General features: G+C 37.3%; 1 protein-coding gene across 2 annotated transcripts in view; it reads left to right on the top strand.

The window, feature by feature from the left end:
- Positions 1–928: 928 nt before the first annotated feature.
- TOPBP1 (DNA topoisomerase II binding protein 1) overlaps positions 929–27,973 on the top strand; it is a 78,766-nt gene continuing 51,721 nt past the window's right edge. The window contains exons 1-10 of one of the 2 annotated variants that reach the window (XM_032630538.1): positions 929–1,110; positions 1,750–1,840; positions 4,059–4,193; positions 5,667–5,810; positions 6,477–6,658; positions 7,894–8,090; positions 9,836–10,015; positions 10,741–10,901; positions 12,610–12,773; positions 12,920–13,170. In XM_032630538.1, coding sequence (XP_032486429.1) covers positions 1,757–1,840; positions 4,059–4,193; positions 5,667–5,810; positions 6,477–6,658; positions 7,894–8,090; positions 9,836–10,015; positions 10,741–10,901; positions 12,610–12,773; positions 12,920–13,170 — 1,498 coding nt within the window. In that variant the 5' untranslated portion in view covers positions 929–1,110; positions 1,750–1,756. Of the gene's footprint in view, positions 1,111–1,240; positions 1,841–4,058; positions 4,194–5,666; positions 5,811–6,476; positions 6,659–7,893; positions 8,091–9,835; positions 10,016–10,740; positions 10,902–12,609; positions 12,774–12,919; positions 13,171–27,973 lie in introns of those variants that run through there. The other variant, XM_032630540.1, reaches the window with a different exon arrangement.

Genomic DNA, 27,973 nt, shown 5'->3' with positions numbered 1-27,973 from the left:
TGTTCACTCACACACTGCTGATCTTTGCCATCTTGAGACACTAAAAACAATTGAAGTACAGGTCATGAAACTGTCACATTACTCAAGTCCTGATTTTCTCAATCTCAGTAGTCAAGAATAAAATGAGGAAAAACGCTAACTAAGCAGTTTGTCATTGGCCATCAACAAGCGGAGATCCTGCAGTCCTATTTCACCTCCTCTCCCCTGACCTGTGCTATTTGAACATTAGGTTCCATCCCAGAATCTGCCCAACACTCGGGGAATTACAGAGAAAGAAAATGAGATGCTCACTGAAGGGGGTGGTGTGGCACTCCTGAAGAAGTTGGCAAAGACCCCTTTGCACCAGGTGTGTAATTCACGTCATCCTGACATCTTTCTTCCCTTTAGACCTCTTGGCTGTGGTAGCTGGTGGGTACATTCGTACTATACTGGAGGAAAAAGAATCCAGTCCGCCAGTCCATGGAATCAAAAAGACTTGGATGCAGTCTTAATTCTACCACTTACTGTGAACTTGAACCCGTCATATACCTTCCCTAAGCTTCAGTTTTTACATCTGTAAAATGGAGATACCACCATTTGACTCACAGAGTTGTTTTGGATGATAATATATGGTTTCTCAGTATAAAATATTTATTAAAGAAACCTTTTTCCTGCCTATAATTTTTGATGTGCTAGGGCCTCCTCTAAGGAACTGGCCTGCGGCCCCACCCGCTAGCCGTGGGCGCTTGGCCAGCTCCCAGCGGAGCACAAGCCCGCTCTTGCGAGCCCTGATCGCTAGGCTCCCACCTCGAGGCTCCGACCTCAACGCTCCTGGTACCCCTTGCCCCCGGCCCAGCGCGCCACGCGCCACACCCACCCCCGCAGCCTTACGTCTCCGCCCTCCTCTCGCAACTGCGGTGGCGTCACTTCCGCCGGAAGGGGCGGGCGCGTCCGCGCGGCTGGCGCGAAAGTTGGGTCGCGGTTCGGCAATTTCCGGGTCTGCGCTTGCTAGGGCCGGGGGCGCCGCAGGGGGCGGCGGTTGTGCGCCGGGCTGGCGCCCGACCCCAGCCGCCGTCCCACGGGCCGCGGGGCCCCCCACTCGCCGCCTGGAGACTCCCAGGCTCCACCGAGGTGAGTGAGGCTCGGAGTAAGGACCCAGCTCCCTCCCGCCGCCCCGCTGGGGGTCGTGGTGCTGCCTCTGGCCTTCCGAGCCCTGGTTTCCGGACCTTGTAACCGGCCCCTGGACCGGCGGATAGGACTTAGACGCCGGAGAGGGAGTAACTGCGGCTGGACCGAGAGCTGGGCCTTTCCCTGGGACCTGGGGAGCTAGAGCGTCCGGCCTTTTAGGCGCCTGACTTTGCTGGCTGGCTTTCATGTTTATGTTTGAAGTCCGTTTATTGAGGGCTGAACCTACCTCGAGGGCCGCGGATACCCACAGGGACCGATTCGTTCTGAGCATCCTTAAGCATAATGCAATTGAATGACTATTGGCTTAGGGGACTTAGCCCCAGAGCAAAGGTCCTAGATATATTCAGTTTAGTGTACATTAATTTCGTTCTCTGATTTGCAAGGATTGGTGTTGTCATCTTTTTCCTTGATTGTGCCCACATTTCATTGTTTGTTACAAATCGTAATGGACGAATTCATGGGCAAGGCCGGAATGTTTGTGCTGTGGCATTCTTGTCTTCGCAGAAGAATAGGTGCTTTAAAACATTTAACTTAATATGTAATGTGTTTTTGTTCTTGTTCATGGTTCCTTTATTTTGACAGTTCAGAAATGTCCCACAATGATAAAGAACCGCTTTTTGTGAAGTTTTTAAAGTCTTCAGACAATTCTGAATGTTTTTTTAAAGCTCTTGAGGTAAGACTACTTGAAAATGTCTTGTTTGATGCTGTGAATTCATTTTCTTGTTTTTAGTGTTTTTGATTTATTAGGCCTTTTTGTCTTAGTCATAGTTATTTTATTTTCATGATAGTTTTACTGTAGTCTACATTCATAAGTATCTCATTGTTACACAGTTTTGAATTGATATTAGTATATCACTGTATTTTGGGGGGCTTGAAATCTTTAATGACATTTCTATTGACAGTGATGGACCTACTATTCTTGGAAATTGTTTTCTTTTGTCTACTAACCATAGACCTTTGTGTGTTGAAAAAATTTGAGTCAGTCCTATATTGGTTACACTTCATTTTTGTTGTTGTTAATTGTTAACTATGTCTCATTATGTACAGTATTATATTATCTAGGTAGTGTAGAGCCTTGCTACTCACAGACCACAGTAGCATCACCATGGCCTGAGAGTTGGACCCCAACTCAGACTTACCAGTTGGAATCTGCTTTTTAACAAGATCCTGTGTACGTTAAAGTTTAAGGAATACTGTTGTAGCAGGTTTTTCTTTAAAGTTCATTCATTGAGCAAACAATTATTGAATGTCCATCATCTAAGAAGCACTGTTCTAGTACTTGGGATATATCAGTGATGAGATCAGGCAAATATCCATACTTTCTCAGAGCTTACATTCTATTCTAGCTGGAGGAAATAGACATTAATCAGACATATAAATGAGTAAACTGTAATGTTAAAGGTGCCACGTGCTATGGGAAGAGAAAAACAAAGCAGGTTAAGGTGTTCTGGAGGTTGTTTGTTGGGGGAGAAGGGAAAGTTACAATTTACTTTAAATGGAGTGTGATCAGGGTAGACTTTATGGAGAAGATGATATTTGAGTATACTTGAAGGAGGTGAGAAAATGAGCCATATGGATATCTGCAGAGGAGGGTTTCAGGCAGAGGAAATAATCATACACAAGCCCTGGGAAAGTGCTTGTGGTGTCTGTCCTGCTTTAGTGTGGCTGTAGTGTAGTGAAGAAGGGAGGTGTAAAGAATGCTAAGGTGTGCTTTAGAGAGTAAGAGTAAAGGAGGTCATGAAGGGCCTTGTGGGCCATGGTAAAGACTTTGGCTTTTTCTTCCAGTGAGATGGAGAGCCACTGGGGGCTTTTAATCGGAAGAGTAACATGATCTGACTTAATCGTTTTAAAAGGATCACCCTAAGTATTTAATGTAAGGACTTCAAAATTTGTTCAGAAAATATTCGAGTGTTTACTGGGAGCCAGGATATTTTGGCAAACAAGTTAGATCATGAAATTTTCATTCTTAGAAGGGAGAGAGACAAAAACAGTATGTGTATACGTGTGTGTGTGTGTGTGTGTGTGTGTGTGTGTATGTATATGTATACTATCTATGTTATTTTTCTTCATAAAATACACTAGAGGGATAGGGAAAGAATATTTTAGAAAAGGATGATAAGGAAAGGCATCTCTGAGGAAGTGACATGTGAGCAGATGTGGTTGAAGTAAGGTAAGTCAGGTGAATTCCTGGGGGGAAGAGTATTCCAGGCAGCGGGAAAAAGAGTAAAACCTCTAAATGAGGTCATGCTTAGTTTGTTCTAGGTTGCAAAAGAAAGCAGGAGTGGCTAGGGAAGAGTGAGCAAAAGGGATTAGAGGAAGAAGGTAAGTGTGGGGAGACAGGCAGGGGCCAGACTCTACAGTCTTATAGGCAATTGTAAGAAACGTGGATTTTATTCTGAGTGTGGTGGGAAGCTGCTGGAGGTTTTTTGTTTGTTTGTTTGTTTTGCGGCACATGGGCCCCTCACTGTTGTGGCCTCTCCCGTTGCGGAGCACAGGCTCCAGACACGCAGGCTCAGCGGCCATGGCTCACGGGCCCAGCCGCTCCGCGGCATGTGGGATCTTCCCGGACTGGGGCACGAACCCGTGTCCCCTGCATCGGCAGGCGGACTCTCAACCACTGCGCCACCAGGGAAGCCCCACTGGAGGTTTTTAACAGGGTGACATGACCTTTTTTGTATTGTTAAAAAGATTACCAGCTGCTGGGTAGAGAATAGATTTAGGGGAAGGGAGGGAGAAGGAACCACTTTGGAGACTTCTGCACAGGTCTAGTGAGAGATGACGGTTCCTTTCGATAGGAGAAAGGCTGGTTTTGAGATGGATTTTAAAGATAGAGTTCATAGGACATAAATACAGGTGAATTATTTCATATGCATTCTTACTTTTTCTTTCAGTCAATGAAAGAGTTCCAATCAGAAGAATATCTTCAGATTATTACAGAAGAAGAGGCATTGAAAATGAAGGAGAATGATAGATCACTTTATATCTGTGACCCTTTTAGTGGCAAAGTCTTTGATCATCTCAAAAAGGTTTGCTAACTTTTAGTGTGTTCTTTCAGGTAGTCTGTTTTTCGGTTTGTTTTTGCTTCAGTGGACGTAAGTTCTTTACTGATCATGAAGTATTTTGCAAATTATGAATTGAGAGGAATCCTTTGGTTTTGGAAGACCAGAATAGTATTTTTCAAGGTAAATCATATTAACAGTAGGCTTTGGTTAGTATGTAATTTTTATATTTCAGGGAATTTAGCTTCACTTAGAATAATTTAACCCTGTAGTAATGAAGCATTTTATTGATGAAGTTCTACTGTACTTAAACTCAGTTTGATTGCAAGATATATTAGGGAAAAATAGTAGAGTAGGAAAAGACTTCAACATAATCCTTGGTTACTTACTGTCTTTCCTGTGTGCTCTTGAATTTTAGTACCTGTACTTTGTATAGGGTCTGAAAAATTATATGCTAAAGGAAGCATTTGGGGGCCAAGCATTGCTGATATACCATTGAGCCATCTTATTTCTTTTTGTTGATTCTAGAGTCTACTGACTCATTACTTTTTTGGTGTCTGGACAAGAGAGAAGCATTGAAATAAAAGTAAACTGGCTGTAATTACATCCAGATTACAAAGAAGTGATTCTTGTTTGAAGGAGAAGAAAGCATAGAAGAGTAGGTAGATGCAGTACTATCTGTACAGTATATGGAAAGTCTGTGCCCACCTTTGCCAAAAGCATTGTTGGTCTTACCCTCCTTTTGGAAATAACACTGCTTGTAAGATAGAATCAATAGCATCGAAAACTCAGTTTTCTTATGACTGATGGAAAAGATAGCAATAATCATTTACCCTGTAGATATTTATATCGGTCATGCTTTGGTGACTTTGGCAGCTGTGGGCTTTTTAGTCTGGGTTGGATGTGCTGATGTTGAGCAAGATTGTCACGTTTCTCAGTTATCAATGAAAGTGATACCTTAGGAGAAGTCTTTGTAGGTCTTCCTTGGAAAGACATTGAGTTGCGAACAAAGTATTTAAAAAACAAATGTAGGAACTGCCTAGGATTATACATTTTTTGTAGCAGAATAGGTTTTTTACAGGGGGGTTAGTTGGGCTCTCAACACTTTTTAACCGCTTCATTGGCTGGCTGCTTCATTTGAAAAGTAAATGTAGATATTTCCTAATTATTATGGCATAAGACTGTTACTCATATCTCCTATCACTAAGACTGTGTTTGTTTCAGAAATTAAAATTTTAATGGCAATTTTAAGTGAGTGTGGCTTTTGGAGCTTATTTCTTTTGATAGCCTGCATTGTTTGATTTGCTTGTGTGTGTATGTTAACGTGTGATGTGTCTGAGAAATTATATAATGGTTATTTATTTTTCTTGTAAAAATTTGGTGGTTTTTCTGCAGTGGTCATCAACTTCTGTAAAGAATTGGTAAATACAGTATTACAAAATGTAATTTTATAAGACTGGAGGTCTTTTTCTACTTAGTAAACTTTCTCTGTTTTTGTAGCTTGGCTGCAGAATTGTTGGTCCTCAAGTAGTCATATTTTGTATGCACCACCAACGATGTGTCCCAAGAGCTGAACATCCAGTTTATAACATGGTTATGTCTGATGTAACCATATCTTGTACAAGCCTGGAAAATGATAAAAGGGTAGGTGTTGCGGTATTGAGTGGAATATCGTGGTCAATATATATGTATTTCCACACTTAACTTTTCACTGTGTAGGGTATATTTTGAAAGACCTTGACTTGGTGTTTATGACTGATAACTAAGTCAAGATGACAGTGTATATCTTTTTTATTTTTTAATAAATTGAATACAGTGGAATCTTTTATTGCAAACTGGCTAGTTGAAGTTTTTTGTTTTGATTTAAAAAGGAAACTCACTTTTTTCCCTGTGTAATTTTCCCTGTTTGTTTTTGAGTCACATTTTTCCACCATAGTTGCTTAATCTTTTAAAAAAGGATTGAGATTTACATATAATATATGTTTTTATATATTCTATATATAATTTGTATATTTTTAAGTATCAATGTGTATGTAGTATATTAAAATATATAGTGTTTACTGTAGAACCAACATAATTAAATTCATGGAGTTGCAAGAGATAAATGTAGGAAAATAATGTATATAAAGGTAATTATTCTAAAATTTATCTTCCAAAAAGTAATTTCATTAATTATTTAACTTCATAGTGGTGAGAAACATTTGTGCATTCAAGCTAACAACAAAAGATGTTTATGGGATATTGTATAAAAAAATGGAAGAGATATTGTTTCTTTCAGTATTAACAATATATTTTCCTTTGGGGCTATAGGAAGAAGTTCATAAATATGTACAAATGATGGGTGGACGCATATACAGAGACCTTAACATATCAGTAACTCACCTTATTGCAGGAGAAGTTGGTAGCAAAAAGTATTTAGTTGCTGCAAACCTGAAGAAACCTATTTTACTTCCTTCCTGGGTAAAAACGCTTTGGGAGAAGTCACAAGAGAAGTAAGAAAGATATTCAGATATTTTCTAGATTTGAATAAATGATGCATTCAATCACTTTGGCACATTGTGGGTTTTCATAGGGGAGGTTTTATGGTTTCCTCTTTGGATTTGTTATTTGGGGACAAAAATAGGATCATTACTCTTCTCTCCAATGAAAACAAAAGGTAATCTACAAGCTCTTATTATCAAGGTATAAGTTGATAGGTGGAATGGGCTATGGGCTTTAGCATTAGCTACAAGGTAAGCAATGCTTTGATAATAAAATGGTTTTCAGAAGTAAACATTTATAAAATAGTGGAGAAAATCAGTGTGGCAACTGTAGCTTTTATGTTGCGTTTATCCTTCAATACTGTGCTAACATGTTAAGATGGAGAGTAAATTTTAGCCCCTTTGGCATTCGTATTCCCTCCCAAAAGAGACATATTTAAGGTTGCATATAAACACATATAAGCCGTTAACTGAGATGTGATCATTCAGTAAACATTAACTGAGCCCATTTTATGTACCTGGCCTGAGTTAGGCATTAGATATAAGTGGAGAGCAGAACAGGACAGCATCCCTGCCCTCATGGAGCTTAGAGCCTATTTCAAAGGATAGAATTGAGTTTCCATTAGAATTAGATTAACAACCAATAAGTCCAGGTACCACTGTTTGAATTAAACAGGCATTTTCCAGTCTTCCTTTCAACACCATCTAGCACATCTTAAACATGTCTCCACGTTGGCACCCTGATTCCTAGCCTGTTTCGTCAGCACATCTGCCTAGCACGGCAACAGAATGATAATGATATTTTTGTTGGCATTCTGACAAAAAGCATTCCTTATTATTTGTATAGTATAATGGAGGAATTAAAAGTCTGTTTTTCTAGTAGGCAACCAAAGAACCTTTGGGTTTTTAGGTAGAAATTTAGACTTATAATTTTGGAAAATGCACCACTTTCACCAGCATGGATTTACAGTTAATGAAATATATATTTTCCCGTAAAACAGTTTTATTTGAGAGACTCTGAAACATTAGTTTTTATTAGAGACATGGTTTGAGCTACATGAGCAATTAGTATCATTCGAAGTGTGTTTATCAGTTTCCCTTTTCTTAATAATGATTAAAATCCTAAAAAATGAGGAAAGCATTAGTGATATTTCTGTTGTTTGTCATTATTCTTCTGGTAAATTTAAACTATCTGGTATATTTAATATGTTAATGTTTTTTTCTTTTTTATTGTTTGTTTTCCCCAGAAAAATAGTTAGATATACCGATATAGACATGGAAGACTTCAAGTGTCCTATTTTTCTTGGTTGCATAATCTGTGTCACTGGCTTACGTGGCTTAGACAGGAAAGAAGTTCAGCAACTCACAGTTAAGCATGGAGGTCAATATATGGGACAGTTGAAAATGAATGAGTGTACACACCTCATTGTGCAAGAACCAAAAGGTAAAACTGTTTCCCAAATGAACAAATGCAACATTTTCTACTAGTTAACATTTTAAGATCATTATAGAATACCTTTTACTTCTGACATGTCATAAATCTGCTATGGTTTTTTTTCTTGCAAACATAGTTTGGTTTATAATCTTTAGAAAACTTACATGACTTCCCAAGTCTTTATCAGGTCATTGAATAAATATTAAAAAACAAAAATTTCCAGTGGGGTTTTATCTAAATTTATTTTCAGATCTTTTTTTGTTTGTTTTTTAAGTCCCCACACGGTTACCCAGTACTTAAGAGATGAGAGATTTGGATGAATAACAAGAAAGCTAATAGATGTCGCTAAATTACATTTCTTTCTAATTATAAATTTTAAAGGCTTGGCTTAGTTTTTAGTTGAATGAATCAGCCTTACTCAATGAACTACAAGTTTTAACTTGAAGATGCACCTTGCAGAACATGAGACAACTAAAAGAAGAAAAATATATTACCAAGAAGAAGAATTCCTTAAAATTGCAGTTAATTTTGGTGTTCTATAACCTTTATTCTGGAGAATACTTTTTTTTTTCTTAACATCTTTATTGGGGTATAATTGCTTTACAATGGTGTGTTAGTTTCTGCTTTATAACAAAGTGAATCAGTTATACATAAACATATGTTCCCATATGTCTTCCCTCTTGTGTCTCCCTCCCTCCCACCCTCCCTATCCCACCCCTCCAGGCTGTCACAAAGCACCGAGCCAATATCCCTGTGCCATGTGGCTGCTTCCCACTAGCTATCTACCTTACTACGTTTGTTAGTGTGTATATGTCCATGACTCTCTCTCTCCCTGTCACAGCTTGGAGAATATTTTTTACCAGTACTCTTAAAATATATAAAAATTGATAAGAGCAGAGTTTTATTAATATTTTTATTATATCTTTTTATATCTGTACTGTGTTTTATTAAGCTCCCTAACTAAGTAGAATTAGAAAAAATTAAAATTAATAATTGTTTTTAAGTGAGAACTTTGGGTATGGCCAATTATGATATTATGATTGTGAGTAAAGTTGATAACTGCTATTGGTTTTCTGAATCTAAAGACAGTACATCTCTCAGCTCTCATGAACGTCAAAGAAACCTTTCTTGTTATTGTTTACTATATATTGTCCTCAGTTTCTCTATACCGTTTCAAAATACATTGTGTTAAAAAGTTTTTTTAAGGCAATAAAAGATACGTAATTTTAACATGACTTATTTAACTATTTGCCTCTCTATCCTGGACTTCAAGTAGAATCCTGTTGACATAGGAATAGTCTCTTGAAAGTTGCTGTTTTTTATATTGCAGACATTTATCATTTTCACTGTTATTTTATACAGTTTATTAAACCACATAATTCTGTGAGTTATCCCCATGTTACAGATTAAGAAAATGGTTTAAAGAATTTAAATGATGGAGGCTGTACTCGAAAATATTGTTACCCCACAGTTGCCTCTGTCTCTGTGCAGTTTTGTAAAAGATAACCCCCCTCACATAGCATCATAGCATGTGTGTTTAACAACACATAGAAAATATAATTGAGCAATAACCTAATATATTACCTTTTAATACACTGTATAGCATACTGTTAAAAGTAAGAGTAATTGCTGGTAACTTTAATTTTGTCCCAGGTAGATTTTTTTTATAACCTGTCATTTAAATATTTCTGCAAAGATTTTAATGGTTTGCATTTCTCTCTCTCTCTGTTTCTCTTTCTTAATGAACATAATAGGTCAAAAATATGAATGTGCCAGGAGATGGAATGTACACTGTGTGACTGTGCAGTGGTTTTTTGACAGTGTTGAGAAAGGTTTTTGTCAGGATGAATCCATATATAAGACAGAGCCTAGACCAGAAACAAAGACTATGCCTGATACTTCAACTCCTACTGGCCAGATCAACACAACTAATAGTAAGTCTCTTTCGGATTAAAGTAAACAATCAGTTTTAAGACAGTCAGTTTTCTGTGTAAGAATTGATTTGTTAATAGGATCAGGGAGGTACAGTAGGAAATTCCATCTTTTCTTGCTATGCTTCCAGGTATAATTGTATAATAAAATAACTGAATTGTATTAAAAAATTAGTCCAGAACTCCTGATATTTCTTTTTATAATGAGTGCGTACTTTCATACCCTCATGTAATGCACAAGATTATTAAAGAAATTAAGAATGTTAATAAAGACTTAAGAGAATTAATTTTTTAAAACTTGACTGGCAGGTATTAGTACATTTTCTTTATTAGTTTGCTACAATTGTTATAGATCATCTGTATTCATATAAAATTTAAAACCATTTCTGTTTTGGAGGTATTAATGTTGGCAATTTAACAAATGTTATAAATTTTTTTTCAAATGTAACTTTCCTGGACCTTAAAGCCAGCAACTTCAGATTTTTATTGGAAGCAAGTCACTATTAAGAGAATGTATTAAATATATTTTCATTTAAATAAGATATGAGGCTTAATTAGTTTCATTTTCCCTTTTCATACTTTGCCACCAAGATTTCAGTAAAAGCATTTGAATCTTACTTTAGAAATTGTTCATGGCTCTTTTTGTATAAGAAAAGTTCATGTGTAGGAAAATATGTAATCACAATTATTTTATCTCCATAAATTACATCTTTGTTTTCAATATGTAGGTTATGCTCTTTCAGATGTCAGCCATATTTCCAACATCAGTGCAAGTTGCATAAATGAATCGACATGTAGTTCAGTTCTTAATAGCAAAGTGGAGCCTACACTTGAAAATCTGGATGTCAGTGCATTTCAGGCACCTGAAGATTTATTAGATGGTTGTCGGGTATGTCTTTATCATGTAATAAATGCAGTAAGTGATAATATACTTTAGTACTTGTAGCTTCACTTTGAAGACCCTTTAGAGTTGGGCTTGTTCCTTATTTACATAAGCCCTCCACTCTAGCCAAGCAGATGCATTCATTATGCCGTGTCTATCTTTTAGCTAGGGGCTCTATGCCTGGGGTGTACCTTCATCTCTCATCCATTAAAAGTTCATATCATTTTTTTCAACTCTTCTCTGAACCTTCCTAATAACTACCTTAATCTTTCCATCTACTGTGTTTTGAGAGCATTTAGTTTCTGAACCACTTAATGAATTTTTATTTATAGCTATCATTTATTAAGTGTTTATAACATGCTAGACAGTGTGCTAATTATTTCATATACATTATTGATACGTTTTATATATAATCCCATTTAATTCCCACAAATAACTCTAAAACAGATAATATTGAGACTGATACTTAGAGGATTAAAGTTCCTGTTCAGAATCTCACAGACATTAAGTAGCCAGACATCTACTCCAAAGCCTATATTCCTAACCATTAGGTGTACTGCTTTGTTTAATATCTCTTGGGCTATTTTATTTTTTAGTGTCTGATTAATTATCTTATAAGTGCTTTTGATGGGATTATCATATATATATCTCCTAGAACTGAATACTTAATATATTCTTGTTTGTAGACTCAATAGGCTAAGCATTAATTTTAGAGTAGCAAAGATTTAACCTTATTTTATTGTTAAGGAAATTGGGCAAATTACCTTCCTTTCTATACTTTTAAAACTTAGCAGTTTACTAGCAGAACAGGAAGTGTGTTGTGTAATCTTTTATCTAGACTATACTAATTCTGGATATGACTTAATTATTCGTATAGAAAAACATATGATTCCTTATTTTTGTTAAAGTGTATTCTAGTGATGGAGGTTATTTAGTTTGGGATATAAATGCAGTTAGAAATAGATTGGTCATTAAGAAGGTTTTTAAAGACACGTTATGTAAAATAGAGTTGAAGAAGATAGTTATATTGATTAAATTGGTTTAAATACATACATAACCCCATCCGTGCCTCCAAAAGTATATATATACATATTGATAGTTAAAAATAAGTTACTGCTTACATATCATCCTAAGCATTCTGCTTAGCTCTTTGACTTAAATTTTCTTGTTTAATCAACTCTGTGAAAAAGATATCTCAATATATAAGTAAGAAAATTGGTTTAAAGTGTCTGAGTATCTTGAGGTGGTCATGTGGTTAATCATTGGCAGCTGAACCAAAATTTAAACCTAGCTTTTCTGAATTCAAGTGTTTAACGCCAGTTTATTTCTGTAATTACTTTAAAATTTAAAAGTGGTAAGAACAATTTAAGAAGCTACCTGATTTTAGAAATTGCTATGCACTAATGTTCAGAAGATAATTGAATTATTCTGGCTTCTATTTTATTTAAAGCCTCAGAATACTTATCAAGCAGTGTCTACTGTAAAGGGTAATAATGCTATGGGATTGTGAAGAAATGATAAAATTTAAGAATATTTCAAAATTCAAACCTTCAGAATATACGTCACTTCTTAATGTATCTTAAAGTGTAAACAAGAGTTGTCTTATTTACGCACAATGGATTTAGATATATGCTTTTAATAAATAGGTTTCTATTGAGAGAAATAAGCCATTTTAAATACATTAATCTAAAGTAAATGTTTTCTTTCTTTGCAGATCTATCTTTGCGGTTTTAGTGGCAGAAAGCTAGATAAACTGAGAAGACTTATTAACAGTGGAGGTGGAGTTCGCTTTAATCAGCTCAATGAAGATGTAACTCATGTTATTGTGGGAGATTATGATGATGAATTGAAACAGTTTTGGGATAAATCAGCCCACAGGTTTTGTCAGTTTTTAATTCAAAGCAATTTCTACTCTGTGATAATTTTTTTTAAATTGCATGTCCTGGCAATTATGTAAACTGCATGGCAAGTGGGATTGTGGTCCTTATAGTTTAAACTAATATATAACTGTACTATTTTTGTAGGCCTCATGTAGTGGGAGCAAAATGGTTGCTAGAGTGTTTTAGTAAAGGTAATATGCTTCCTGAAGAGCCATATATCCATGCTAACTACCAGCCCGTGGAAATTCCAGTTTCAGACCAACCTGAAAGTAAAACAGCCCTTTTAAAAAGGAAGAAGAGCAGCTTCTCTAAGAAAGACTTTGCTCCAAATGAAAAGCATGAGGAAACTGATGAAGATCTGCTCTCTCAATATGCGACTAATAACCCAACCATAGGTAAGAAAGAGTGATTAGTGTTTACAGTGTTTAAATATTTTGGTAGCAGAATACATACATATGTGATTTCTGCCAGGTTCTCTAGAATTTAGTTAAACTAACGTTTTTCTTCCCTTGAAGTTTTATGTGTGTCACTTCTTTTTTTTAAGCAGGCAAGGCTAAGGGATTCTGGACCTTCTGACTCCCTCTTCTCTCTTCAACTCACTTGTTCCTCTTAGATCTGTTTTATACACAGGCATTACTTGGTTTGTGTGAGTTTGTAACACCCTGAACTTTTATTTTAACCTTGTAACAAATGCCTCTTACTTGGTAATTGTGCTCTTTGATGGATATAATGCTGCACTGTAGACTACCATCTCAGGATGTAGTCTCAGTGTGGTAAGCAAAATTGCCAGTAAAGAGTTGTGGGCAGCATTTCTTATTTTTTTACTCTTTATGCTTTGTTATTCTTCTCTCATTTTGCCTTGTTCCCGCCCTCCACCCTTTTTTTTTTTTCTGTTGTGGTTTTATTTTGTTGCAGTTGTTTCAATTATAGTTTTATTTTTTTCTAGTATATTTTATATCTTTCTAATTGTATTTTGTTTTCTATTCTTTGATATTGTACTGATCTGTCCCTCCCCTCCCCTCCCCTCCCCCATGAGGCTTACGGAATCTTGGTTCCCAGGCCGGAGGTCAGGCCTGAGCTCCTGTGGTGTGAGCTCTGAGTTCAAATCTCTGGACTAACAGAGAACATCAGACCCCAGGGAATATTAATTGGAGTGACACCTCCTGAAGGTCCTCATCTCAGCACCAAGACCTGGCTCTATCCAACTGCCTGCAGACTCCAGTGCTGGACATCTCAGGCCAAACAACCAGTAAGACAGGAATACAGCACCACCCATCAAAAAAAAAAAAAAAAAAAAAGAAACAACAAAAAACTATGTTGCAGGCGATGGAGCAGGGTAAAAACCTGCAAGACAAATAAATGACGACGAAATAGGCAACCTACCTGAAAAAGAATGCAGAGTAATGGTAGTAAAAATGGTTCAAAACCTCAAAAACAGAATGGAGAAAATACAAACAAATTTATCAAGGATCTAGAAGAACTAAGGAGCAAACGAACAGTGATGAAAAACACAATTACTGAAGTTAAAAATACTCAAGGAATCAATAGCAGAATAATTGAGGCAGAAGAAAGGATAAGTGAGCTGGAAGATAAAATGGTGCAAGTAACTGTGAGGGAGCAGAATAAACAAAAAAAAGAATGAAAAGAATTGAGGACAGTCTCAGAGATCTCTGGGACATTAAATGCACCAACATTTGAATTATAGGGGTCCCAGAAGAAGAAGAGGAAAAGAAAGGGACTGAGAAAATATTGGAAGAGATTATAGTTGAAAATGTCCCTAACATGGGAAAGGACATAGTCAATCAAGTCCAGGAAGCACAGAGAGTCCCATACAGGATCAATCCAAGGAGAAACACGCCAAGACACATGTTTATCAAACTATCAAAAATTAAATGCAAAGAACAAATATTAAAAGCAGCAACGGAGGGCTTCCCTGGTGGCGCAGTGATTGGGAGTCCGCCTGCCGATGCAGGGGACACGGGTTCGTGCCCCGTTCCGGGAGGATCCCACGTGCCGCGGAGCGGCTGCGCCCGTGCGCCATGGCCGCTGGGCCTGCGCGTCCGGAGCCTGTGCTCCGCAACGGGAGAGGCCACGGCGGTGAGAGGCCCACGTACCACAAAAAAAAAAAAAAAAAAAAAAAAGCAGCAACGGAAAACCAACAAATAACATACAAGGGAATCCCCATAAGGTTAACAGCTGATCTTCCAGTAGAAACTCAGCAAGACAGAGGGAGTGGCAGGACATGTTTAAAGTGATGAAAGGGAAAGACCTACAACCAAGATTCCTCTACCCACAAGGATCTCATTTAGATTCAACAGAGAAATTAAAACCTTTACAGACAAGCAAAAACTAAGAGAATTCATCACCACAAAACCAGCTTGACAACAAATGCTAAAGAAACTTCTCTAGGCAGGAAGCACAAGAGATGGAAAAGACTTACAGTAACCCAAAACAATTAAGAAAATGGGAATAGGAACATACATACCGATAATTACCTTAAATGTAAATGGATTAAATGCTCCAACCAAAAGACATAGACTGGCTGAATGGATACAAAAACAAGACCCATATATATGCTGTCTACAAGAGACCCACTTCAGATCTAGGGACATATACAGACTGAAACTGAGGGGATGGAAAAAGATATTCCATGCAAATGGAAATCAAAAGAAAGCTGGAGTAGCAATTCTCATATCAGACAAAATAGACTTTAAAATAAACACTATTATAAGAGACCAAAAGGACACTACATAATGATTAAGGGATCAATCCAAGAAGATATAACAATTGTAAGTATTTATGCACCCAACATAGGAGCACCTCAATACATAGGGCAAATGCTAACAGCCATAAAGGGGAAATCGACAGTAACACAATCATAGTAGGGGTATTAACACCTCACTTTCACCAATGAAGAGATCATCCAAAATGAAAATAAATAAGGAAACACAAGCTTTAAATGACATTAAACAAGATGGCCTTAATTGGTACTTATAGGACATTACATCCAAAAGCAGAAGAATACACTTTCTTCTCAAGTACTCATGGAATATTCTCCAGGATAGACCATATCATAGGTCACAAATCAAGCCTTAGTAAATTTAAGAAAATTGAAATCGTATCAAGTATCTTTTCCAACCACAACGCTTTGAAACTAGATATCAGTTACAGGAAAGCAATCTAAAAAATACAAACACATGGAGGCTAAACAATACACTACTAAATAACCGAGAAATCACTGAAGAAATCAAAGAGGAAATCAAAAAATACCTAGAAACAAATGACAATAGAAACACGATGACACAAAACCTCTGGGATGCAGCAAAAACAGTTCTAAGAGGGAAGTTTATAGCAATACAATCATACCTGAAGGAAAAAGAAATATCTCAAACAACCTAACGTTACACCTAAAGGAATTAGAGAATGAAGGACAAAAAAACCCCGAAGTTAGTAGAAGGAAAGAAATCATAAAGATCAGATCAGAAATCAATGAAATAGAAATGAAGGAAACGATAGCAAAGGTCAATAAAACTAAAAGCTAGTTCTTTGAGAAGATAAAATTGATAAACCATTAGCCAGACTCATCAAGAAAAAAAGGGAGAAGACAGATCAACAGAATTAGAAATGAAAAAGGAGAAGTAACAACTGACACTGTAGAAATACAAAGGATCATGAGAGATTACTACAAGCAACTCTATGCCAATAAAATGGACAACCTGGAAGAAATGGGCAAATTGTTAGAAAAGCACAACCTTCCAAGACTGAACCAGGAAGAAATAGAAAATATAAACAGACTAGTCACAAGCACTGAAATTGAAACTGTGATTAAAAATCTTCCAACAAACAAAAGCCCGGGACCAGATGGCTTCACAGGCGAATTCTATCAAACATTTAGAGAAGAGCTAACACCTATCCTTCTCAAACGCCTCCAAGATATAGCAGAGGGAAGAACACTCCCAAACTCATTCTACGAGGCCACCATCACCTTGATACCAAAGCCAGACAAAGATGTCACAAAAAAAGAAAACTACAGGCCAATATCTCTGATGAACATAGATGCAAAAATCCTCAACAAAATACTAGCACACAGAATCCAACCGCACACTAAAAGGGTCATACACCACAATCAAGTGGGGTTTATCTAAAGAATGCAAGGATTCTTCAGTATACACAAATCAATCAATGTGATACACAATATTAACAAACTGAAGGATAAAAACCATATGGTAATCTCCGTAGATGCAGAAAAAGCTTTCGACAAAATTCATCACCCACTTATGACAAAAACTCACAAGAAAGTGGGCACAGAGGGAACCTACCTCAACTTAATAAAGGACATATATGATAAACCGACAGTCAATATCCTTCTCAAAGGTGAAAAACTGAAACCATTTTCTCTAAGATCAGGAACAAGTCAAGGGTGCCCACTCTCACCAGTATTCAACATAGTTTTGGAAGTTTTACCCACAGCAGTCAGAGAAGAAAAAGAAATAAGAGAAATCCAAATCGGAAAAGAAGAAGTAAAACTGGCACTGTTTGCAGATGACATGATACTATACATAGAAAATCCTAAAGATGCTACCAGAAAACTACTGGAGCTGATTGATGAATTTGGTAGATTAGCAGGATACAAAATTAATGCACAGAAATCTCTTGGATTCCTGTATACTGACAACAGAAAATCTGAGAGAAATTAAGGAAACACTCCCATTTACCATTGCAACAAAAAGAATAAAATACCTAGGAATAAACCTACCTAAGGAGATAAAAGACCTGTATGCAGAAAACTATGAGACACTGATGAAAGAAATTAAAGATGATACAAACACAGAGATATACCATATTCTTGCTTTGGAAGAATCAATATTGTGAAAATGACTATAGTACCCAAAGCAATCTACGGATTCAATGCAATCCCTATCAAGCTACCAATGGCATTTTCCACAGAACTAGAACAAAAAATTTCACAATTTGTATGGAAACACAAAAGAACCCAAATACCCAACGCAATCTTGAGAAAGAAAGCCAGAGCTGGAGGAATCAGGCTCCCGGTCTTCAGACTATACTACAAAGCTACAGTAATCAAGACAGTATGGTGCTGGCACAAACACAGAAATAGAGATCAATGGAACAGGATAGAAAGCCCAGAGATAAACCCCTGCCTATAATGGTCACCTTATCTTTCATAAAGGAGGCAAGAATATACAATGGAGAAAAGACAGCCTCTTCAATAAGTGGTGCTGGGAAAACTGGACAGCTACATGTAAATGAATGAAATTAGAACACTCCCTAACACCATATACAAAAATAAACTCAAAATGGATTAAAGACCTAAATGTAAGGCCAGACACTATAAAACCCTTAGAGGAAAACATAGAACACTCTATGACATAAATCACAGTAGGATCCTTTTTGACCCACCTCCTAGAGAAATGAAAATAAAAACAAGTAAACAAATGGGACCTAATGAAACATAAAGCCTTTTGCACAGCAATGGAAACCATAAACAAGATGAAAAGACAACCCTCAGAATGAGAGAATATATTTGCAAATGAAGTAACTGACAAAGGATTAATCTCCAAAATATACAAGCAGCTTATGCAGCTCAATATAAAAAAAAAAAATCCAAAAATGGGCAGAAGACCTAAATAGACGTTTCTCCACAGAAGATATACAGATTGCCAGCAAGCACATGAAAGGATACTCAGCCTCATTAATCATTAGAGAAATGCAAATCAAAGTTACAATGAGGTATCACCTCACACTTGTCAGAATGGCCATCATCAAAAAATCTACAAACAATAAATGCTGGAGAGGGTGTGGAGAAAAGGGAACCCACTTGCACTTTTGGTGGGAATGTAAATTGGTGCAGCCACTATGGAGAACAGTATGGAGGTTCCTTAAAACACTAAAAACAGAACTACTCTATGACCCAGCAATCCCACTACTGGGCATGTACCCTGAGAAAACCATAATTTAAAAAGAGTTATGTACCACAATATTTATTGCAGCACTATTTACAATAGCCAGGACATGGAAGCAACCTAAGTATCCATGGACAGATGAATGGGTAAAGAAGATGTGGCAATGTATACAATGGAATACTACTCAACCATAAAAAGAAACAAAATTGAGTTATTTGTAGTGAGGTTGGTGCACCTAGAGTCTGTCTTACAGAGTGAAGTAAGTCAGAAAGTGAAAAATACCATATGGTAACACATATATGGAATCTAAAAAAAAAAAAAAGGTTCTTATGAACCTAGGGGCAGGACAGGAATAAAGACGTAGAGAATGGACTTGAGGACACAGGGAGGGGGCAGGGTAAGCTGGGATGAAGTGAAAGAGTAACATTGACTTATTTATGCTACCAAATGTAAAATAGATAGCTAGTGGGAAACATCTGCCTAGCGGGTCCACCTAGAGGGTTGGGATAGGGAGGGTGGGAGGGAGACGCAAGAAGGAAGAGATATGGGAACATATGTATATGTATAACTGATTCACTGTTACAAAGCGGAAACTAACACACCATTGTAAAGCAATTATACTCCAATAAAGATGTTAAAAAAACAAAAACAACTCAATACACAGAACGTTCTATAGAAAACATTACTATGATATCTAATATTAAAAATATTTCATTCTTATATACCAGCAAACAGTTCAAAAATGTAATTTTAAGACATAAAAATTAAAATATCAAAAAGAACAAATGAACATAATATAAATAGAAAACAAAAAATTAGGAATACTTATAACACAGCATGTGCAGGATCTTATGAGTGTGGTTATACTTTATTGAAAAACATTAAAAAAAGATAAAACTGTATGCTGATATTCTGAATTCATGGAAAGGGAGAATTTTTCATTGTAAAGTTGTCAATTCTGCTCCAAATTATAAATTTAATAGAATCCCAACCAAATTCCCATACTGATTTATGCAAACTGACAAACTAATTTTAAAAATTAGAAGCAAAGGTCCAAAAAAAGGGTAAGACACTTTTGTAAAGAAAATTGGAGAGTCCTTTTATTTCAGATATCAAAACATTTTACACAAAGTTATTATAATAAGGTGGTTTATCAATGCAGTATCTCAATGGAACAGAATAAAAAGCTTAAACACAGATCCCCATTTAACAGACCCTTAATAAATGACAGGGGTGGCAGTGCAAATTAGTAGATAAAGGATGGCCTGTTCAATAAAAAGTTTGAAAACAAGTGATTATCCACATGGATAATCTGAACACTTCTTATCAAATACAAAAATCAACTCCATGTGGATTGAAGACATAACGTGGGAAGGCAAAATTTTAAGACCTCTAAAAAATATACATAAAAGTAACTTTATGACCCTCAGATAGGAAAACTTGTATAAAATAGAAAACCACAAACCACAACATAAGATTGAAAAATCCAACTACTTTAAAGTATTCGTCAAATAACACTCAAAAAGATGCTCTACCTTATTAGCAGTCAGTTATAAGATTAAAACCACAAAGAGATCCCACTTTACATCCATCAAATTAATAAGAATTTCAAGCCTTATGGGAAATTCTAAATGTTGAAAGGATGTGCAATAGGAATCCTTAGTATTGTTCTAGTATAAAGTGGTAAACTAGAACAAACACTTCAGAAAGCAATATGCATTATGTAAGAAAGTGGAATATGTACATATCCCAGGAATCAGCCAAGCCAGCCCTAGAAAAATTCTTGCTCATGTGCACAGAGACGTTCATAAGAACAATCTCAGCAGTACGGTTTGTACTGTATTGGCAAAACAACAAAGCAAAACCAAAAAAAAACACTAAAAATATCCTTAGGTGGAAAAATAAATTGTGGTATGTTCATATACCAGTGTGGTACATTCATAACCAGTTACTTGGATGAGATGAATATCTCTCATGCCGAGGTTAGGTTAGCAAAAGAGTATATACCGTGTATCACTTATATAAGTCAAAATACACGCAAAATGAAGTACAGTTATATACATGTTGCAAACCACAAAGAAAATGGGAAGGGATTCACAGGAGAATTTTGGCCAAGTAAAATATTTTATTTTTTCTAATAGATTAGTAGTATATGGTTACTCATTATTCTTTATATGTTTTTAGATGTATTAAATACTTCATAATAAAATTTTTAACACCTTTATCAGAGTAAAATTGCTTTACAATGGTGTGTTAGTTTCTGCTTTATAACAAAGTGAATCAGTTATACATATACAGATGTTCCCATATCTCTTCCTTCTTGCGTCTCCCTGCCTCCAAATCCCACCCCTCTAGGTGGTCACAAAGCACCGAGCTGATCTCCCTGTGCTATGCGGCTGCTTCCCACTAGCTAGCTATTTTACGTTTGGTAGTGTATATATGTCCATGCCACTCTCACTTTGTCACAACTTACCCTTCCCCCTCTCCATATCCTCAAGTCCATTCTCTAGTAGCTCTGTGTCTTTATTCCTGTCTCACCCCTAGGTTCTTCATGACATTTTTTTTCTTAAATTCCATATATATGTGTTAGCATACAGTATTTGGTTTTCTACTGATTTACTTCACTCTGTATGACAGACTCTAGGTCCATTCACCTCATTACAAATAGCTCAATTTCGTTTCTTTTTATGGCTGAGTAATTTTCCATTGTATATATGCACCACATCTTCTTTATCCATTCATCCAATGATGGACACTTAGGTTCTTTCCATCTCCTGTCTATTGTAAATAGAGCTGCAATGAACATTTTGGTACATGCCTTTTTTTTTTTTAACATCTTTATTGGGGTATAATTGCTTTACAATGGTGTGTTAGTTTCTGCTTTATAACAAAGTGAATCAGTTATACATATACATATGTTCCCATATCTCTTCACTCTTGTGTCTCCCTCCCTCCCACCCTCCCTATCTCACCCCTCTAGGCGGTCACAAAGCACCGAGCTGATCTCCCTGTGCTATGCGGCTGCTTCCCACTAGCTATCTACCTTACGTTTGGTAGTGTATATATGTCCATGCCTCTCTCTCGCTTTGTCACAGCTCACCCTTCCCCTTCCCCATATCCTCAAGTCCCTTCTCTAGTAGGTCTGTGTCTTTATTCCTGTCTTAACCCTAGGTTCTTCATGACATTTTTTTTTCTTAAATTCCATGTATATGTGTTAGCATACGGTATTTGTCTTTCTCTTTCTGACTTACTTCACTCTCTATGACAGACTCTAGGTCTATCCACCTCATTACACATAGCTCAATTTCGTTTCTTTTTATGGCTGAGTAATATTCCATTGTATATATGTGCCACATCTTCTTTATCCATTCATCCAATGATGGGCACTTAGATTGTTTCCATCTCCGGGCTATTGTAAATACAGCTGAAATGAAAATGTTGGTACATGCCTCTTTTTGAATTATGGTTTTCTCAGGGTATATGCCCAGTAGTGGGATTGCTGGGTCATATGGTAGTTCTATTTGTAGTTTTTTAAGGAACCTCCATACTGTTCTCCATACTGGCTGTACCAATTCACATTCCCACCAGCAGTGCAAGAGTGCTCCCTTTTCTCCACACCCTCTCCAGCATTTATTGTTTGTAGATTTTTTGATGATGGCCATTCTGACTGGTGTGAGGTGTACCTCATTGTAGTTTTGATTTGCATTTCCCTAATGATTAAGGATGTTGAGCATTCTTTCATGTGTTTGTTGGCAGTCTATATATCTTTGGAGAAATGTCTATTTAGGTCTTCTGCCCATTTTTGGATTGGGTTGTTTGTCTTTTTGTTATTGAGCTGCATGAGCTGCTTGTAAATTTTGGAGATTAATCCTCTGTCAGTTGCTTCATTTGCAAATATTTTCTCCCATTCTGAGGGTTGTCTTTTGGTCTTGTTTATGGTTTCCTTTGCTGTGCAAAAGCTTTGAAGTTTCATTAGGTCCCATTTGTTTATTTTTCTTTCTATTTCCGTTTCTCTAGGAGGTGGATCTTGCTGTGATTTATGACATAAGAGTGTTTTACCTCTGTTTTCCTCTAACAGTCTGATAGTTTCTGGCCTTACATTTAGGTCTTTAATCCATTTTGAGCTTATTTTTGTGTATGGTGTTAGGGAGTGATCTAATCTCATACTTTTACACGTACCTGTCCAGTTTTCAGAGCACCACTTATTGAAGAGGCTGTCCTTTCTCCACTGTACATTCCTACCTCCTTTATCAAAGATAAGGTGACCATATGTGCATGGGTTTATATCTGAGCTTTCTATCCTGTTCCGTTGATCTGTATTTCTGTTTTTGTGCCAGTACCATACTCTCTTGACACTGTAGCTTTGTAGTATAGTCTGAAGTCAGGGAGCCTAATTCCTCCAGCTCCGTTTTTCGTTCTCAGGATTGCTTTGGCTATTCGGGGTCTTCTGTGTTTCCATACAAATTGTGAAATTTTCTGTTCTAGTTCTGTGAAAAATGCCAGTGGTAGTTTGCTAAGGATTGCATTGAATCTGTAGATTGCTTTGGGTAGTAGAGTCATTTTCACAATGTTGATTCTTCCAATCCAAGAACATGGTATATCTCTCCATCTGTTTGTATCATCTTTAATTTCTTTCATCAGTGTCTTATAATTTTCTGCATACAGGTCTTTTGTCTCCTTAGGTAGGTTTATTCCTAGATATTTTATTCTTTTTGTGCAATGGTAAATGGGAGTGTTTTCTTGATTTCACCTTCAGATTTTTCATCATTAGTGTATAGGAATGCCCGAGATTTCTGTGCATTAATGTTGTATCCTGCTTTTTACCAAATTCATTGATTAGCTCTAGTAGTTTTCTGGTAGCATCTTTAGGATTCTCTATGTCCTCTGCAAACAGTGACAGCTTTACTTCTTTTCTGATTTCGATTCCTTTTATTTCCTTTTCTTCTCTGATTGCTGTGGCTAAAACTTCCAATACTATGTTGAATAAGAGTGGTGAGAGTGGGCAACCTTCTCTTGTTCCTGATCTTAGTGGAAATGCTTTCAGTTTTTCACTATTGAGGACGATATTGAATGTGGGTTTGTCATATATTGCCTTTATTAAGTTGAGGAAAGTTCCCTCTATGCCTAGTTTCTGGAGAGTTTTTATCATAAATGGGTGTTGAATTTTGTCAGAAGCTTTCTCTGCATCTGTTGAGATGACCATATGGTTTTCCTCCTTCAGTTTATTAATATGGTGTATCACATTGATTGATTTGCATATATTGAAGAATCCTTGCATTCCTGGAATAAACACCACTTGATCCATGGTGTATTATCCTTTTAATGTGCTGTTGGATTCTGTTTGCTAGTATTTTATTGAGGATTTTTGCATCTATGTTCATCAGTGATATTGGCCTGTAGTTTTCTTTCTTTGTGACATCCTTGTCTGATTTTGGTATCAGGATGATGGTGGCCTCGTACAATGAGTTTGGGATTGTTCCTCCCTCTGCTCTATTTTGGAAGAGCTTGAGAAAGATAGGTGTTAGCTGTTCTCTAAATGTTTGATAGAATTCGCCTGTGAAGCCATCTGGTCCTGGGCTTTTGTTTGTTGGAAGATTTTTAATCACAGTTTCAATTTCAGTGCTTGTGATTGGTCTGTTCATATTTTCCATTTCTTCCTGATTCAGTCTTGGCAGGTTGTGCATTTCTAAGAATTTGTCCATTTCTTCCAGGTTGTCCATTTGATTGGCATAGAGTTGCTTGTAGTAATCTCTCATGATCTTTTGTATTTCTGCAGTGTCAGTTGTTACTTCTCCTTTTTCATTTCTAATTCTATTGATTTGAGTCTTCTCCCTTTTTTTCTTGATGGGTCTGGCTAATGGTTTATCAATTTTGTTTATCTTCTCAAAGAACCAGCTTTCAGTTTTATTGATCTTCGCTGTCGTTTCCTTCATTTCTTTTTCTTTGATTTCTGATCTGATCTTTATGATTTCTTTACTTCTGCTAACTTTGGGGTTTTTTTGTTCCTCTTTCTCTAATTGCTTTAGGTGCAAGGTTAGGTTGTTTATTTGAGATGTTTCCTGTTTCTTAAGATAGGATTGTATTGCTATAAACCTCCCTCTTAGAACTGCTTTTGTTGCATCGCATAGGTTGTGGGTCGTCGTGTCTCCATTGTCATTTGTTCCTAGGTGTTTTTTGGTTTCCTCTTTGATTTCTTCAGTGATCACTTCATTATTAAGTAGTGTATTGTTTAGCCTCCATGTGTTTGTATTTTTTACAGATCTTTTACTCTAATTGATATCTAGTCTCATAGCATTGTGGTCGGAGAAGAAACTTGATACAATTTCAGTTTTCTTAAATTTACCGAGGCTTGATTTGTGACCCAATATATGATCTATCCTGGAGAATGTTCCATGAGCACTTGAGAAAAAAGTGTATTCTGTTGATTTTGGATGGATTGTCCTATAAATATCAATTAAGTCCATCTTGTTTAATGTATCCTTTAAAGCTTGTGTTTCCTTATTTATTTTCATTTTGGATGATCTGTCCATTGGTGAAAGTGGGGTGTTAAAGTCCCCTACTATGAATGTGTTACTGTCGACTTCCCCTTCTATGGCTGTTAGTATTTGCCTTATGTATTGAGGTGCTCCTATGTTAGGTGCATAGATACTTAAAATTGTTATATCTTCTTCTTGGATCGATCCCTTGATCATTATGTAGTGTCCTTTGTCTCTTCTAATAGTCCTTATTTTAAAGTCTATTTTGTCTGATATGAGAATTGCTACTCCAGCTTTCTTTTGATTTCCATTTGCATGGAATATGTTTTTCCATCCCCTCACTTTCAGTCTGTATGTGTCTCTAGGTCTGAAGTGAGTCTCTTGTAGACAGCATATGTATGGGTCTTGTTTTTGTATCCATTCAGCCAGTCTGTGTCTTTTGGTGGGAGCATTTAATCCATTTACATTTAAGGTAATTATCGATATGTATGTTCCTATTCCCATTTTCTTAATTGTTTTGGGTTTGTTATTATAGGTCTTTTCCTTCTCTTGTGTTTCTTGCCTAGAGAAGATCCTTTAGCGTTTGTTGTAGAGCTGGTTTGGTGGTGCTGAACTCTCTCAGCTTTTGCTTGTCTGCAAAGGCTTTAAGTTCTCCATCAAATCTGAATGAGATCCTTGCTGGGTAGAGTAATCTTGGTTGCAGGTTTTTCTCCTTCATCACTTTAAATATATCCTGCCAGTCCCTTCTGGCTTGCAGAGTTTCTGCTGAAAGATCAGCTGTTAGTCTTATGGGGATTCCTTTGTGTGCTATTTGTTGTTTTTCCCTTGCTGCTTTTAATATGTTTTCTTTGTATTTAACTTTTGATAGTTAGATTAATATGCATCTTAACGTGTTTCTCCTTGGATTTATCCTGTATGGGACTCTGTGTGCTTGGTGGACTTGATTAACTATTTCCTTTCCCATATTAGTGAAGTTCTCAACTATAATGTCTTCATATATTTTCTTAGTCCCTTTCGTTTTCTCTTCTTCTTCTGGGACCCCTATAATTCGAATGTTGGTGCGTTCAGTGTTGTCACAGAGGTCTCTGAGATTGTCCTCAGTCCTTTTCATTCTTTTTTCTTTATTCTGCTCTGCAGTAGTTATTTCCAGTATTCTGTCTTCCAGGTCCCTTTCTGTTCTTCTGCCTCTGTTATTCTGCTATTGATCCCTTCTAGAGTATTTTTAATTTCATTTATTGTGTTGTTCTTTGTTGCTTGTTTCATCTTTAGTTCTTCTAGGTCCTTGTTAAATGTTTCTTGCATTTTGTCTATTGTATTTCCAAGATTTTGGATCGTCTTTACTATCATTATTCTGAATTCTTTTTCAGGTAGACTGCCTATTTCCTCTTCATTTGTTAGGTCATCTTGCTCCTTCATCTGCTGTGTGTTTTTCTGTCTTCTCATTTTGCTTAACTTACTGTGTTTGGGGTCTCCTTTTTGCAGGCTGCAGGTTCATAGTTCCCGTTGTTTTTGGTGTCTGTCACCAGCAGCTAAAGTTGGTTCAGTGGGTTGTGTAGGCTTCCTGGTGGAGGGCACTAGTGCCTGTGTTCTGGTGAATGGGGCTGGATCTTGTCTTTCTGGTGGGCAGGTCCACGTCTGGTGGTGTGTTTTGGGGTGTCTATGGACTTATTATGATTTTAGGCAGCCTCTCTGCTAATGGATGGGGTTGTGTTCCTGTCTTGCTAGTTGTTTGGCATAGGATATCCAGCACTGTAGCTTGCTGGTCGTTGAGTGAAGCTGGGTGTTGGTGTTGAGATGGAGATCTCTGGGAGATTTTTGCCATTTGATATTATGTGGAGCTGGGAGGTCTCTTGTGAACCAGTGTCCTGAAGTTGGCTCTCCCACCTCAGAGTCACAGCACTGACTGCTGGCTGCAGCACCAGAGCCTTTCATCCACACGGCTCAGAATAAAAGGGAGAAAAAGTAAAAAGAATGAAAGGGAGGGAGGGAGGGAAGGAGGAAGGAAAGGATAGAAGAAAATAAAATAAGGTATAATAAAATTTAAAAATTATTAAGAAAAAAATTTTTTTAAGTAAAAAAAAAAAAGGATGGATAGAGCCCTAGGACAAATGGTGAAAGCAAAGCTATACAGACAAAATCTCACACAGAAGCGTACACATACTCAGAAAAAGCGGAAAAGGGGAAAAAATAATATATCTTGCTCTCAAAGTCCACCTCCTCAATTTGGGATGATTCATTGTCTCTTCAGGTGTTCCACAGATGCAGGGTACATCATGTTGATTGTGGAGATTTAATCCACTGCTCCTGAGGCTGCTGGGAGAGATTTCCCTTTCTCTTCTTTGTTTGCACAGCTCCCGGGGTTCAGGTTTGGATTTGGCCCTGCCTCTGCGTGTAGGTCGCTGGAGGGCATCTGTTCTTCGCTCAGACAGGACGGGGTTAAAGGAGCTGCTGACTGGGGGGCTCTGGCTCACTCAGGCCAGGGGGAGGGAGGGGCACAGAGTGCGGGGTGCGCCTGGGGCAGCTGTGGCCGGCGTGACGTTGCACCAGCCTGAGGCGCGCTGTGCGTTCCCCCGGGGAAGTTGTCCCTGGGTCCCTGGACCCTGTCAGTGGAGGTCTGCACAGGCTCCCTGGAAGAGAGGTGTGGAGAGTGACCTGTGCTCACACACAGGCTTCTTGGTGGCAGCAGCAGCAGCCTTAGCGTCTCATGCCCGTCTCTGGGGTCTGCACTGTTAGCCGCTGCTTGCGCCAATCTCTGGAGCTCCTTTAAGCAGCACTCTTAATCCCCTCTCCTCGCGCAC

The sequence above is a fragment of the Phocoena sinus genome, chromosome 4 (assembly GCF_008692025.1).
Source record: "Phocoena sinus isolate mPhoSin1 chromosome 4, mPhoSin1.pri, whole genome shotgun sequence".
Lineage (NCBI taxonomy): Eukaryota > Metazoa > Chordata > Mammalia > Artiodactyla > Phocoenidae > Phocoena > Phocoena sinus.
This window is presented reverse-complemented; position numbering and strand designations above follow the sequence as displayed.